We start from the raw sequence: 16,063 nt of genomic DNA, 5'->3' as shown, positions 1-16,063 counted from the left end.
CTGCCAAGAGACCGATGCACGCTCGGCGCCTCCTGCTTTGCAGGCCCCCCGGGACCGACCTCTATTGGACCTGGCTGCGAGGAAGCGGGTGGATTCCACGTCTTCCTCACCGGTACCGAGGAGTCTCGATGACGGGCGTCAGGTGAAGGCCAAGAAGCACTGTCATCGTTCTCCTTCTCGACACAGTACTGCGAGCTCCGGGTCATCGAGGCATTTGGTACCCAAGAAGCGTCGATCCCGAGAGGATCGCTCTCCCTCTGTTATGGAGGTATCGACGTGCAGGTCGTCTGGCAGCCCGGTACCGGCTCCCCAGCCTCTGCAGATTCTGCCTCTGACGCCCACACCGGCACCGCAGCCTTCCCTGTGTCAAGGCTATTTTTCCAGATTTCATGGAAGTGGTGCTGCATCATTTGCGCCCGGCGCCGGAGGTACCGGTACCGACGGTGCCGGATGCTCCTGCGGCACCGTGCCTTTTGCCGGTGGTGAGGTCTCCTTCCCCAGTACCGCTTCCGGTATCGGGGTCGGTTGCCTCCCGGGTCGACTCTCCATTGCCTTCAGTGGAGGAAGCTTCACCGGAGTCTCCTGGGGAGTCGACTTCTCGACACCGTCATCGAGGTCACCGCACCTCTATGTCGAGACGGGCTCGGATCCGGGCTGCTCTTTCTGAGTTGTTAGCCCCATCCGATGATAGCTCAACTGATGAAGATGGGGGTCATGGAGTTTTCTCTGCCGAGGATTCTCTAGGTCTTCTGTCTGATTCGACCCCCTCACCTCAGAGATAGCTCTCCCCTCCGGAGAGTTTGTCTTTTTCATCTTTTGTGCAGGAAATATTTGAGGCTATTCCCTTCCCTGTGGAAACTGTGGATGAGCCCAGGGCCAAGATGCTCGAGGCCCTGGATTATCCATATCCACCTAAGTCTTCTACCACAGCTCCTTTTCATGATACACTCAGGGAAGTGCTGATGAGGAACTGGGAGAAGCCTCTTTCTTGTCCAACTATTCCCAAAAAGGTTGAATCCCAGTATCGGATCCACGGGGAACCCAGTTTCGTCCAGCCTCAGTTGCCTCATGACTCTGCGGTGGTGGATTTTGCTCTCAGAAGAGCTAAGAGTTCTAGGAACTTTGCCTCGGTGTCCCCGGGGCGAGAGCATAGAACATTAGATTCTTTTGGGAGGAAGGCATATCAGGCTGGCATGCTCGCTTCCAAAATTCAGTCGTACCAGCTCTTCACAAGCATTCATTTGCGGAACTCAGTGCGGCAGCTTGAGAGCTTGGTTGATGCAGTCCCACCGAAGCAGGTCGAGCCTTTTCGCCAAGTGGTCAGGCAGCAGAAGGCGTGTCGCAAGTTCCTGTCCAGGGGCATTTACGATACTTGCGATGTGACATCCAGGTTTTCTGCTATGGGTATAGTGATGCGCAGACTCTCATGGCTGCGTGCCTCTAACCTGGAGGAACGAACTCAGCAGAAAATTGTGGATATCCCTTGCCGGGGGGATCATCTTTTCGGTGAGAAGGTCGAAGAGTTGATTGATCACCTCTATCAGCGTGATAACGCTATGGACTCTCTCTCCCGCCGGGCACCTTCTGCATCCGCTTCCTCATCCAGGAAGTTTTTCAAAGGGAAGAGAAGTGCGCCTTACGTCTCTAGGGGCCGTAAGTACACTCCTACTTCTCGACAGCCGGTTCAAGCTCTGCCACAGCACGCTTGTTCTCGTCAACAGCGTGCGCCCAAGCAGGCCCCTGCAGCTCCCCAGCAAACACCAGGAACAGGTTTTTGACTGGCTCCAGTTGAGTATAGCCACCATAAACGTGTCCGTACTGGACGATCTACCGGTCGGGGGGAGGTTAAAATTTTTTCACCAAAGGGTGGCCTCTGATAACCTCCGACTGGTGGGTTCTTCAAATAGTCCGGTTAGGATACACCCTCAGTTTGGAAACCAAACCTCCAAATTACCCACCGGGAGCTCAGTCCTTCAGCTCCCAGAACAAGCAGGTACTTGCAGAGGAACTCTCCACCCTTCTCAGTGCCAATGCGGTCGAGCCCGTTCCACCAGGGCAAGAAGGGCTGGGGTTCTATTCCAGGTACATCCTTGTGGAAAAGAAGACAGGGGGGATGCGTCCCATCCTAGACCTAAGGGGCCTGAACAAATATCTGATTCGAGAAAAGTTCAGGATGCTTTCCCTGGGCACCCTTCTTCCCATGATTCAGGAAAACGATTGGCTATGCTCTCTGGACTTAAAGGATGCTTATACCCACATTTCGATACTTCCAGCTCACAGGAAGTATCTGCGGTTTCGGCTGGGAATGCAGCATTTTCAGTACTGTGTGCTGCCTTTTGGCTTGGCGTCTGTGCCCAGAGTCTTTACCAAGTGCCTGGCAGTTGTTGCAGCGTCTCTGCGCAGACTGGGAGTGCATGTGTTCCCTTATCTGGACGATTGGCTGGTGAAGAGCACCTCCCACGATGGAGCTTTACAGTCCATGCGGATGACTATTCAAGTGTTGGAGCTACTAGGGTTTGTCATCAATTACCCAAAGTCCCATCTCAACCCAGTTCAAAAATTGGAATTCATTGGGGCCCTGTTGTGCACGAAGACAGCTTGTGCCTATCTTCCTGAACCAAGAGCGGACAAACTTCTGTCTCTAGTCTCCAAGGTTCAAGCGTCTCAACAGATCACAGCTCGGCAGATGTTGAGACTTCTAGGCCACATGGCTTCCACAGTTCATGTAACTCCCATGGCACGTCTTCACATGAGATCCGCTCAGTGGATCCTAGTTCCCTGTGGTTTCAAGCTACAGGGAATCTAGAGGATGTGATCCAGCTGTCCATTGATTTTCGGAATTCACTTCAGTGGTGGACAATTCGATCCAATCTGGTTTTGGGGCGCCCATTCCAAATTCCTCAGCCACAAAAAGTGCTGATGACGGATGCATCCCTCCTAGGCTGGGGAGCGCATGTAGATGGGCTTCACACTCAAGGAGCTTGGTCCCTTCAGGAAAAGCGTCTTCAGATCAACCTCCTGGAGTTGCGAGCGATCTGGAACGCTCTAAAGGCTTTCAGAGATCGGCTATCTAACCAAATGAATCTGATTCAAACAGACAATCAGGTTGCGATGTACTACACAAACAAGCAAGGGGGCACCGGATCTCGCCCTCAGTGTCAGGAAGCTGTGCAGATGTGGCTTTGGGCTCGCCAACACGGCATGTTTCTTCAAGCCGTTTATCTGGCCGGCGTAAACAACAGTCTGGCCGACAGGTTGAGCAGGATAATGCAACCTCATGAGTGGTCACTGAGCATGGCTGTCGCCAGAAAGAGCTTCCGAGCGTGGAGCACCCCCTCGGTGGATCTTTTTGCCACTCAATTCAATCACAAGGTCCCTCAGTTCTGTTCCAGACTACAGGCCCACGGCAGGCTAGCGTCGGATGCCTTTCTCCTTCATTGGGGAATAGGCCTTCTGTACGCGTATCCTCCCATACCTCTGGTGGGGAAGACTTTGCTGAAACTCAAGCAAGACCGCGGAACCATGATTCTGATTGCGCTTTTCTGGCCGTGTCAGATCTGGTTCCCTCTTCTTCTGGAGTTGTCCTCCGAAGAACCGTGGAGATTGGAGTGATTTCCAACCCTCATTACTCAGAACGAGGGGGCGCTTCTGCATCCCAACCTCCAGTCTCTGGCTGTCACGGCCTGGATGTTGAGAGCTTAGAATTTGCCTCCTTGGGTCTTTCTGAGGGTGTCTTCTGAGTCTTGCTTGCTTCCAGGAAAGATTCCACTAAAAGATGTTACTCTTTTAAATGGAAGAGGTTTGCCGTCTGGTGTGACAGCAGGGCCCTAGATCTTTTTTCTTGTCTTACACAGACCTTGCTTGAGTGCCTTCTGCATTTATCAGAGTCTGGTCTCAAGACCAACTCCGTAAGAGTTCATCTTAGTGCAATTAGTGCTTACCATCAACGTGTAGAAGGTCAGCCTATCTCTGGACAGCCTTTAGTTGTTCGCTTCATGAGAGGTTTGCTTTTGTCAAAGCCCCCTGTCAAACCTCCTCCGGTGTCATGGGATCTCAATGTCATTCTCACCCAGCTGATGAAACCCCCTTTCGAGCCACTGAATTCCTGCCATCTGAAGTACTTGACTTGGAAGGTCATTTTCTTGGTGGCTGTTACTTCAGCTCGTAGGGTCAGTGAGCTTCAGGTTCTAGTAGTTCATGCTCCTTACCTTAAATTTCATCATAACAGAGTAGTCCTCCACAAGCACCCTAAGTTCCTGCCAAAGGTGGTGTCGGAGTTCCATCTGAACCAGTCAATTGTCTTGCCAACATTTTTTCCCCATCCTCATACAAGTCGTGGCAAAAGCAAGCTGCACACTCTGGACTGCAAAAGAGCATTGGCCTTTTACGTGGAGCGGACAAGCCCCCACAGACAGTCCGCCCAGTTGTTTATTTCTTTTAATCCCAACAAGAGGGTAGTTGCTGTCAGGAAACGCACCATATCTAATTGGCTAGCAGATTGCATTTCCTTCACTTGCGCCCAAGCTGGGCTGACTTTAGAGGGCCATGTCACGGTTCATAATGTTAGAGCCATGGCTGCATCAGTGGCTCATCTGAGGTCAGCCACTATTGAAGAGATCTGCAAGGCTGCGATGTGGTCATCAGTCCACACATTCACATCTCACTATTGCCTTCAGCAGGATAGCCAACGCAACAGTCGGTTTGGGCAGTCGGTGCTGCAGAATCTGTTAGAATCCAACTTCAACCCTCCTAGGCCCACTTTTATTCTCTTCCAGGCTGCACTCTCAGTTAGATGTTTCTTGTTTCAGGTCAATTTTTATGTCCTCGCCGTTGTGAGGCCCAATTGACCACTGTTTGTTGTGTTGAGTGAGCCTGGGGGCTAGGGATACCCCACATGTGAGAATATCAACCTGCTTGTCCTTGGAGAAAGCGAAGTTTCTTACTTGAAGCAAGTATTCTCCGAGGACAGCAGGCTGCATATTCTCACAAACCCTCCCACCTCCCCTTTGGAGTTGCTTTTCTTTCATCTTTTGGATTCAACTGAGGAGCGTGTCCGCACGGCGAGTGGGAAATTGTGCGCGCACATGCACGGTGTGATCCTCTCGCGCGACGGAACGCTCTGGAAGAGACTTTTGCCGATTTTGCTAGAAAATCCTCCGGGGACAACGTGACGACATCCACATGTGAGAATATGCAGCCTGCTCTCCTCGGAGAATACCTGCTTCAGGTAAGAAACTTCACTTTACCACATCCTCCGGCAGTAAGATCCAGAGCTATTCTTTGAGTGAAAAAATATTTCCTCCTATTTGTTTTAAAAGTATTTTCATGTAATTTCATTGAATGTCCCCTGGTCTTTGTACTTTTTGAAAGAGTGAAAAATTGATTCACTTCTACCTGTTCTATTCCACTGAGGATTGTGTAGACCTCAATCATATCCCCCCTCAGCCATCTGTTTGCTTTAGTGTTCTTTACTGTGCTTTGAGTAGGCAAAAGAAAGGAACTCTAGGATCAGAAAATTTGAGTAAAATTGATTGAGAATTGGATTATATCTTATTGTTTGACGTTAAACTGCAAAAAAACTACATTTTTGTGACTTTGTCTTTTGGACCTTTCTATGTTCCCTCAACAGTTTACCATTGGTAATAACATTTTTGCTTTTGAATTTTGTTCCAAAATTTGGGTGTGGAAATAGATGGATTTTTTAACTTTGAACACTCATGTAAAATCATTAACAGTCCTTTTATATGTTGCAAAACTTGAGGTCAGTACGTTGCCATTTTGAGCCTGCTAAGTTTAGATTACTGGTTCAGTCACTTAGGCCCTGTTAACTAAGTTGCGCTAAGCCATTATATTCCTATGGGTGTGTCCAGCGTTAGCACACAATAAAAATTGCACACCTGCAGCACGGCTTAATAAACAGGGCCCTTATTTTGTCTAGACTTGACTATTGTAACATCATATACATTGATTGTTCTAAGACCCTGATGAAGCAAGTACAGCTTATTCAAAATACTGTGGCAAGACTAATATAGTCCGTTGGCAGGTTTGGATCAGCTGACTTACCACTGAAGGAATTACATTGGCTGCCTATTATGGCTAGGGCACAATTTAAGCTGGGCACTATTATTTTTAAGGTTATGTATGGTACAGCACTGCTATATTTGTGCAATCTGGTTACTTTTTTTTACATAATATCATAATGGCAAAGGCTTGTAATCAGATGCTGCTAGTTATCCTTTGGCGAATCAGGTCAAATTGAGAAAAATATTTGATTCTTCTCTGCACTATCAAACTTTATCAATATGGAACTCTCTGCAGCCAAAGATTTGTGTACTTGCCAACCTGACTTTTCATAAGGTTTTGAAAACTTCCTTATTTTCTAAATATTTTACATTAAAAATTTGTTGTATTATTTGTAAATTTTTTAGTTATTATTTATAACTTAATGAGTATATTTAGTTAAGTCGGGTTTTGAGTTTTATTGTAATTTCCTGGATTACTGTTTTCCATAGTGAACCAATAATTGGTATTTGTGGAATATAAGATCTGTGTAACATAACATAACGTAAAACCTTTTTAATACAAAATACAGATTATTTTTCCTAACGGACCAACTCCCCTGAAGTAGGCCGACAAAACATGGACAAAGTCGGTAACTGGTCCTTGCTGTATTTCCAATTCTTAAAGAAAACTGAAGAGTGTTTATGAATAAATATCTTTTAAATTCAAAAGAAGAACTTCAAAAATATGACAGATCTATGATGAGCTAGGTAATCAGGGAGCAGAAAATGAATGCTGTCCCTGTTAGATTATTCACTACTGATGGTCTGAAAAAATATTTAATTGTTTTTAACTGATGCAGCAATTTAAATGTATGTTGAGACATTTGAATTGTAAGGATTATTAATTTGAGTTTATTGAGGTTCCCCCGCTGCAAAGACTGACTTATTCAAGTAATCAATCTCGGTATACATTGGGTCTGTAATGTATGCAAATCAATCTCACATTCATTATGGATATCCTGAAAACCTGACTGGTTAGATGTGTCTCTGGGACACGGTTGGGAAACGCTGCTCTATGGGGTAAGGTATTGTGTGGTCATTTCTCATGATTGTTATATGTCCCTGTAGTGGGGACAGCTGAGACAGCAGTGAATTGTTACCTAGTTTGCTCAGAATATCTCCTTTCATGTCTTTTGAAGTTGTTGTTTCCTCATATTTCTATGTCACTTTTCTGGCTTTGGTTATTTTTGGTCCTGGTTTATTTAATTTTGTACTAGTGACATGGCCTGCTGTGCTTCAGTGGGAGTAATTTCTGTCCCCTCATTCCATGTCACACGCCTGTCTCTTGTCTTCTCCCTTAAATCTCTTCCATGTGTGTCTCAGTCTTCAGTGTCCTGATTCTTAGTAGTCACCCACAACCTTCCTGGCCTACTGTGGCCCATGCCAGCTAGCTCGTCTCCTATGCCCAGCTTCAGATGTCATCTTGGAGTTCATGCCTAAGGCACCCTCCCACAGTTTCTCTTGTCATGCATTCCAGCATGTGTGTTACACTGACATTTACCGCAGGTCTATTAACAACACTGAGCATGCATGCTGGCTACCAAGGGGACAAATACAATTATTTTTGCGTGGTATAGATAGATATGTTTATATGTCTTTCTCCGTTTCTACTTCAGCACAACAGCAGTGCTCCTGGACCTGTCACTTTTCAGTCTTGCTTTTTAGCCAGTAGGAGCCCATGTTCCATACTGTCAAAAGGGAGAGGTATGGAAACAAATTGGAAGTGTTTGAGAAATGTATTGGTGGACATATTTACATTGGAGCCATAAGAAATTTTACTTTAAAAAGTGTATTTGTATTAATTCTGAGAAACATGGGAGTAGTAGAATAGACTGAATATTTAAATTAGAGAGCTCACAGGTCACCGAGAGGGTCTTTTACTAAGCTGTGGTAGTGTTTTAGCTCATGGTAGAAATCAGCTGGCAGTAAACTCCAAGACGCCCATAGGAATAAAATGGGTGTCTCTGCATTTACCACCAGCTAATTTCTACCATGAGCTAAAAATGCTGCTGTGGTTTAATAAAAGCCCCCTGAATGTGTCACAGTGATTGGACAAAAACTGCCCATGCAGGAGATATAGCAACTAGTACATACTTTGCTTCTGATGAGCATGTTGCTCGCCAGTGTATATCCTATACACACTGGCATAACACTCACTGTCACTGCTTTTTCCATAGGGACTGGCTGGTGAGAGAGGTGAGCAAGGAGCCCCTGGACCTTCTGGTTTCCAGGTAGGTTGAATTCATTTGATTTACACATTAATCTGTATTAGCACCTAGCTTCACTGAAGCAAATACCACACAGTTTAATCTATTCTTATCAATGCATATGTATGCATAATTATTTAGTAACAGAATAAACAATGGAAAATAAAAGACCAAAGTGGCTTGTCTAATCTGCCCAGTAATGGTGGTTAGGGGAGAAGTTATCAAGGTTCGGTACAAGGCGAGCTTTTACTGCACTTGAATTTACCATGGAAGTCACCAACCTGCAGTGTCTCAGTACCACAGTTACTGACTCCCGAGGTAGATAAATAACTCTGCGTATGAACCACCTTGCAAGCAGCATTATTCCAGTGGCCCGGGAAAAATTTAGCTTCAAAACTGTGGCCTGAGCCTAAAGGGGCTGCTGTGCTGTTCTGTCACCCCTAATCACATTCCCCAGCCCCCCGGTCACAATCTGTCCCCCATCATTAGGGGCTATCGGCCCTGTACCTAGTGGTCCAGTAGGTCCTAGGGCAAGGGTCATGTTTACATATAAAGTAACATGACTACTAGTGGTAGTAGCACAAGACTACCACTAGGTGCACCATTTTGGGAGACAGCGCCAACAGGGCAGGAGTGACTAGGGATTTCTTGCCATGTCCCTGATGATGGGGGGGGGGGGGGGGGGGGGGGGGGGGGATGTGATGGGAAGGTGAGGGGTTTGTGAACCAGTGTGTGATTTGTGGTCTGGGGGGATTGTGACCAGGGGTTAGTGGACAATATTGTGGCCCCTTTAGGACAGGGGTTATTATATTACCATTTTATGGCCACAGTGCAAATTGTGGTGTGTGGACGGCATTCTCCGCAAGTCACATTATGGTTTTTACGTAGTAATTAATTGCTTTGCATATATTTGCATCTCATTACTGTGTAACCCACAGTGACCTAAATATCTCTGCATTAGGGCAAGACAACCTAAATTAGAATCCTTTAAGTCACGTTAAGGGACTAATAACATGGGTTATTGCCCTAAGAAAGATTAATAATTTCCTCTCTTAGTCTTGTAGCTTCCACTTTGTGTAAGTTACATAGAAAGAGAAAATGATGGCAGATAAAGACCGTACTGCCTAAGCAGTCTACCCATTCACACCCGCTACACTGCTGTACAATCCTTTCCTCTTTCTCAGAAATACTCAGTCGAAAGCAATATGTTTTAATGGCATTAGTGCAATTATCTGTTACAAAATGACTCCATCTCTGTTATTTAGAAATCTCAGGGCAGTGCATTAAGAGATTAATCAAAGCCCCTTTATGGATGAAACGCTGTTTTACCTGCAGAAATTGGCTTTGTGATTATTTCCTTCCTACCCTCTATACAAGTAAAATTATGCACATGGTCAGGGCTGGTTTAGCACTTTAGTGTGCCCTAGTCAAACATATATTTGTGGGCTCCCCCCAAATTTTTATTCTTTAAGGTTATTTTGAGTGAACGTGGAGACTAAACAAGCACATGCTTCCAATGGAGTGGCTTAAAGGTTAGAGCTGGAGAGCTACCAAGTTATCCAGTTCCAGGAGGGAAATTCTGAGCCAGTCCTGAATTTCTGACAGCCCTATCTAATACATTGTAGGACCTGAAGCACTGATTTCAATTGGTAGGATCAAGGACTACAAATAGCACAAAGATTTGGGATGTGAGCTCAGCAACTGGACTGGCCAAAAAAATCTCCCTCCTGGAACTGGGTAACTTAGTAGCTCTTCGATAACATGCTGAGAACAAGGGTAGTGGGGGAAGTCGTTTTCTCCCTCCATTGCCTCTAGTTCAAACTAGTGATATCAAGGGTGGACTCATCTAAGAATAAGATTTATAGGCAATATATCTGAGGTATAAATTTATTAAATTTTATGTGTGAAAAAGTTTCACAAATGGAAGAAGCAATTATATTTAGCTTTGTTTGCTGCTCCTGAAAGGATACAGACAATTTTACTGCCTGGATAATTGCCACTGGGGAGCCAGTCAGTGCATCAGCAAGGGAGCCGACAGTGCATTTGAACTGGGCAGGAGCCTCCCTGCCTGGTTACATTGTTTTGAATACCTACACCTATGTGCTTTTACCTTAAAAAGTACCACTCAGGTGCTGGTACAGGTACTCTTCCTTAGGCAATAAACAAAAACAATGTATTCATATGCTTTTCTGTTGATTATTGATCTAGACTGCACAGTATAAATACCTATAGAATTTGCCTCACCAAAACTAGTTTCTTTATCTACTCTTTATTGCATGAGGTTACCCCAGTTCACATTTTTTAAAAATCTTTTAGGGACTTCCTGGTCCTCCAGGTCCTCCGGGAGAAAATGGTAAACCAGGTGATCAGGTGAGCTAAAAACTCTCCATTTGGCATCTCAGGGTGCATGAAATTATCTTGCTAAGTCAGCAATCTCCTCTCTCTAGCATTATCCCTCCTATTTTATATATGGCGTCCAGATTTGGGCATGCTCCCGAGATATGCACACTACATAATTGGCTAATGTGTTGTTAACTGTCAATAATTGGATGTTAGCAATCAATTAATGCTAATTGGCCCCAATTAGGATTTCCACATGCATCTAACCGCGCACTATTCTGTAACACTTGGGGGTTCCTTTTACTAAGCTGTGGTAAAAGGTGGCCAGCGGTAGCGTGGGCGCATGTTTTTGGCACACGCTGGGTCATTTTTTACCGGGGCTGCGAAAAAAAGCTTTTTTTAAATGGGGGCGGTAAATGGCTGTGCGGTACAATTAAACATAGTACGCGGCTATCTACTGCCTGAGCCCTTACCCTCAGCCTTTGACCTAACGGTAAGGACTCACATGCTACTTGAGTGGTAGTCATGCAGCATTCGCCAACGTGGGCACGCTGCTGATTACTGCCAGAAACGCCTCCATGGTAGAAAATAAAAAACTATTTTCTACTGCAGGAACCAATATGCGCCAACCTCAGAATTACCACGAGGTGCCTGCGCTACCCCGGTGACTTACATTCAGGTGCATGCACATAAGCCAGGTTTATGGCTGGTTTAGAAACTAGCACCGAAATATGACAATTTACACAATTAAATTACAGTATTCTGTAAACTAAGCATGTCCCATGCCCTTCCCCCTTGTAATTATAGAATACCATTAAGTGCTCGCCTGTCATTTCCGAGGGTAAGTCTGTACTTATGCACATGGATGACAGTATTCTTATAAATTTAATTGCACAACTTTGGCTGACATTTAGGTGACCTTTTATAGAATGAGGGGGATAGCGCCACCTCAAATACCCCGGGAGAGCCTGCATATAGATCGAGGTGAATTGCTTTTTTACTCCATCCAAAAATACTAGGACTAGGGGGCAAACCAGAGAAAATATTTCTTCACTCAACGTGTAATTAAGTTCTGGAATGTGTTGCAGAGAATGTGGTAAAAGCAGTTAGCTCAGCAGGGTCTTAAAAAAAGGTTTGGCTAATTTCCTAAAAGAAAAGTCCATAAGCCATTATTAAGATGGACTTGGGAAAATCCACAGCTTATTTCTAGAATAAGCATCATAAGATTTGTTTTACTGTTCTGGGATTTGCCAGGTACTTGTGACCTGGATTGACCACTGTTGGAAACAGGATACTTTGCTTGATTGACCTTTGGTCTGGTCCAGTTTGTCAACAATTATGTTCTTATGTTCTTAAAGTATTTTTATTCTTTTATTTATTTATTTATTAGGGTTTGACTCTTGCCTTTTTCAGTTGTAGTTCAAGGCACGTATTTCCGCTTGCATTATTTTTACATATGTGTGCAGCCACACAATTTTATTTACATGTGGAAAAACCATTATAAAATTACCTCCAAAGTGTATGCCCACACATTTCCACCTTCTCTGGAGTAGGTGTAAATTTGTGAGTAAGAATGTACTGCTTATTTTCAGACTTTGTTGCAGGCTGTGATACCTTTTGTTGAGTTTTACATAAGAATTAAGGCAAAGCAGAGGAAAACAGCAACACAAACCAAACACGAAGCAAAACAGTACAGTGCTTCCTGCAGAACTCCATCAATTATGATAATTAAATGTCCAAAGGACACAAGAATGTTGCTTACAACCCACACAGTATAAAGTCTGAACGCCCTTGGCAACATTCTTGCATCCTTTGGACATTTAATTATCATAATTGATGAAGGTCTGCAGGAAGTGTTGTACTCCTGCGATGTACCTTTAGACCCTTGAGGCAGACCCTTTCTGAAACCATGGGCCATGTCGGGTCCTTTAATAAAATTGTTTTCCTCCAGCGTTTAACTCCGCCTTGTCGTTCCGTCTGCGGCCCATTTTACAAAAGAATTACCCAAAGAGGTTAATGTGCTTGACCACAGGGGTCATTTGAAAAGCTCAGAGGTCATCAAATGCTCATGTACAGCATCCTGTTTAGATAATGCTCATGAAGGTTTCACCTGCAGAGCATTCTCTTAATTCTCCTGGACCACCTGGACACCTAGAATGCTTTTCTTTCTCTTAACAGGTCATTTTATCTATGCCCTGTGCTTCTCATTCCACATGTCATCGCTGTACGGAGACCCCTGCCCCTTGTTTGATGCATTGTCTCTCCTTTCTTCTCTCCAGGGTGTTCCTGGTGAAGCAGGTGCTGCAGGTCTGGTTGGTCCAAGGGTAAGTTTGAATGATTCAGAAACTGTGCCACTTAAGTAATAAGGGGATGTGGTGAATGCTGTGAAGTCCATCTGTTCAGAAACAGACATATTCCATAGCTACCTGTATTCAAACCTTTGTGTCTGCAATGAACAGGGAATGTGGTCGATAATATCCTGGAACTGATTCTAATCCTCTTCCAATTGATCCTCTATTTCTTTTCAAACCCTGTTTTATTCTTTTTATGATAATTGCATCCATAGTATTCTATAGGAGCTGTTATAAAATATGGGACCCCCCCCCCCCCCCCCGAAATAAAATTCATAGAGGAAAAAAACAAAAACATGCAGAATTCAAGATATACATTTCTGCAGCCAGGATGTGCAACATCGTAGGCATATGATAAGTTACACTAGATGCATTTTACATTTTGGATAAATGACAGCGGTGGTGTGACTAGATCTTTTTGCTGTCTTGCTCGCTCCCTCCATCTGACCCATGAGCTTTCATAATTTCCTTCCCTCTCTTTATCCCCTCTCCATGGGCTTTCATACTTCTCTCTCTTCCTGTTACTGCTGCCTATTGGGGCAATACTGTGCCCAGCGGTGGCAGCAGTCAGTTAAGCACAGGGCCTGAGCCAGTACACATTCACAGGCCTTGCCTTCCCTTTTATGCATAGGTTTTGTGATTGGAAAGGAGACCATGTGTGAGGGGAGGCAAGGCCTGTGATTGCACTCTGGCTCAGGTCCTGTGCTCACTGACAGGTTTCATCACTACCACCAGGCCTAGAGGTGGCTCAAATTTAGGACCTGCCTAATCATTAGACTAGACTAAGTGGTTCCCTATGGCAGCAGCTTTTGGGAGGCATCAAAGTGCAGCTACAGTCATTCTTTAATAATAATACATACTGATAGCCACATAAATTCAAAGATGATAAAAATATTCATCTCTTCATACTTGTCCACATTAAATTTCATCTGCCATTTGGACTCCCAGTCTTCCAGCCTCCTAAGATCCTCCTGCAATTTCTCACAGTCTGATTTAACAACTTTGAATGATTTTGTGACATCTGCAAATTTAATCACCTCATTTCCAGATCATTTATAAGTATGTTAAAAAGCACCAGTTCCAGTACAGATAACTAGGGAACTCCACTATTCACCTTCCTCCATTGAGAGAATTGCCCATTTAACCCTATATTTTTTTTTGTTTTCTATCTTGTAACCAGTTCCCAATCCACAACAGAACATTGCCTCCTATCCTATGGCTTTCTGATTTTCTCAGGAGTCTCTCATGAAGGACTTTGTTAAAAAAAGCTTTCTGAAAATGTAGATACACTACATAAACCATTTCACTTTTATCTACATGTTTATTCACACCTTCAAATAAATGTAGCATATTGATGAGGCAAGACTTGGCCGAAACCATGTTGACTCTGTCCAATTAATTGGTTCTTATAATCTCACATTATACAAAAACATTTCAGTTCGATGTGGCTTAAATACATTACAGAAGCTGAATTACACTGAGTGAGATTTGAAGATTACAAAGCAAGAGAACAATTTTACAACCTGTACAGTGTTATGATGATCAGTGGAAATACTGAAATTAACTAGTATCTCGAGATAAAAACTTAATGAACAGGAAAGTTTTTAGGGATTTGTGAAGGCGCTGCACGGGCAAGAACAGCTGATCGGCGATCAGTGATGCCTCCTCCGACATCCCTCTGTTCTTCCTGGGCCCGCCCTCCTCTGACGTAAGTTACCTACGTAGGTTACTTACGTCAGAGGAGGGCGGGCCCAGGAAGAACAGAGGAACGTCGGAGGAGGCATCACTGATCGCCGATCAGCTGTTCTTGCCCATCAGCGCCTTCACACAGAGGTGAGAGGCGCTGCGCGGGCCCGGTAATGCAGAGGGGGGGTCCGGTGGAGGGGGGAGTGGCAGTGACGATTTCAGGGGGGCGGGGCACGGGGGCAGAGGATGGCGGGAGGCGGAGCTGTGGGAGAAGGAGAAAGAGAGAGGAAGGGAGGGGGACCGGGGCTGCTAAACTTTTGATTTTTGTTTTGATTTTTTATTTAATATAGGCAGAAGCGGGGAGCAGCGGTGACCTCGGGGGGGGGGGAGGGCAAGGCCGTCCATACAGGACGCTCCTGACGAGCGCCTTTGCCCCCTCCCGATCCTCTGCTTCTTTGACGTTTTTTGGCATGCGCAGAGCAGCCAGCATAACGCTTGGCTGCTCTGCGCATGCTTTACGGGCAGATTAACGATGGGGATTACACTTCTTTAATGCATTCGACTTTCGAATACCAAACCGAACATGTGGGACTTGTTTTTTTTACTGCACACTTCGGTAAGGACTTTTACGTTTTAGATTTTTTTACGTATGGTTGATGCATCTGGGCCTTGGACTCTTTTTGTTCTTTTTTGCTCCTTTAATTAAAACATTCCAAGCCTTGACTTGCCAGTCTGATAACTTGAGAGGAAACACACAGACAGTGACGTACCAAGGGGGGGGGGGGCGGTCTGCCCCGGGTGCACACCGCTGGGGGGGTGCCGCACGCCTGTTGGTCGAGTCCACTCGTTCCCTCCCTGCTGCTCCCTCTGCGCGGAACAGGTTACTTCCTGTTCCAGGGCAGAGGGAGCAGCAGGGAACGAGCGGACTTGGAGCCGACAGGCGCGCGGCACCCCCCCCCCCCCCCCAGCAGGTAAAAATGCACCCGGGTGTCAGCCAGCCTAGGAACACCACTGCACACAGATATAATAGGTTTTAATAGTGATTCTTGCTGTCAAAAATAGATGCCTCCCTTCATATTTTATTATTATCCTTACTAACGTAGTTAATCAGTATTTGAGGGAAGGTACTATACCCTTTCAGCTGGGCTATATTTTGTTAATTCTGTTATTGAAGGGATCAAAGGTGGACCCAACTCTTCGATCAAATTATAGGCCAGTGGCTAATATTCCATTTCTGGCCAAGACGGTGGAAGCGGTGTTGGGGATGCAAGTACGTGGGGATGCAAGTAGAGGAATATCTTTCTCAGTATCAAATATTGGATGTTAGACAGTCAGGCTTTTGCCCCAGTTGTAGCACTGAGAAAGTGCTTTTGGCATTAATGACAGAATGGAGATGTAACATGGACAAGGGCTTACT

General features: G+C 45.1%; 1 protein-coding gene across 3 annotated transcripts in view; it reads left to right on the top strand.

Moving 5' to 3' along the window:
• COL2A1 (collagen type II alpha 1 chain) overlaps nucleotides 1–16,063 on the top strand; it is a 308,500-nt gene that overhangs the window by 147,958 nt on the left and 144,479 nt on the right. For all 3 annotated transcript variants that reach the window (XM_030198168.1, XM_030198167.1, XM_030198166.1), the window contains 3 exons: nucleotides 8,240–8,293; nucleotides 10,586–10,639; nucleotides 12,889–12,933. In XM_030198168.1, the coding sequence (XP_030054028.1) occupies nucleotides 8,240–8,293; nucleotides 10,586–10,639; nucleotides 12,889–12,933 (153 nt within the window). The remainder of the gene's footprint in view (nucleotides 1–8,239; nucleotides 8,294–10,585; nucleotides 10,640–12,888; nucleotides 12,934–16,063) is intronic.

Source organism: Microcaecilia unicolor, chromosome 3 (assembly GCF_901765095.1).
Source record: "Microcaecilia unicolor chromosome 3, aMicUni1.1, whole genome shotgun sequence".
NCBI classification, from domain to species: Eukaryota; Metazoa; Chordata; class Amphibia; order Gymnophiona; family Siphonopidae; genus Microcaecilia; species Microcaecilia unicolor.
Note: the sequence above shows the minus strand (reverse complement) of the source record. Positions and strands in the feature narration are given on the sequence as shown.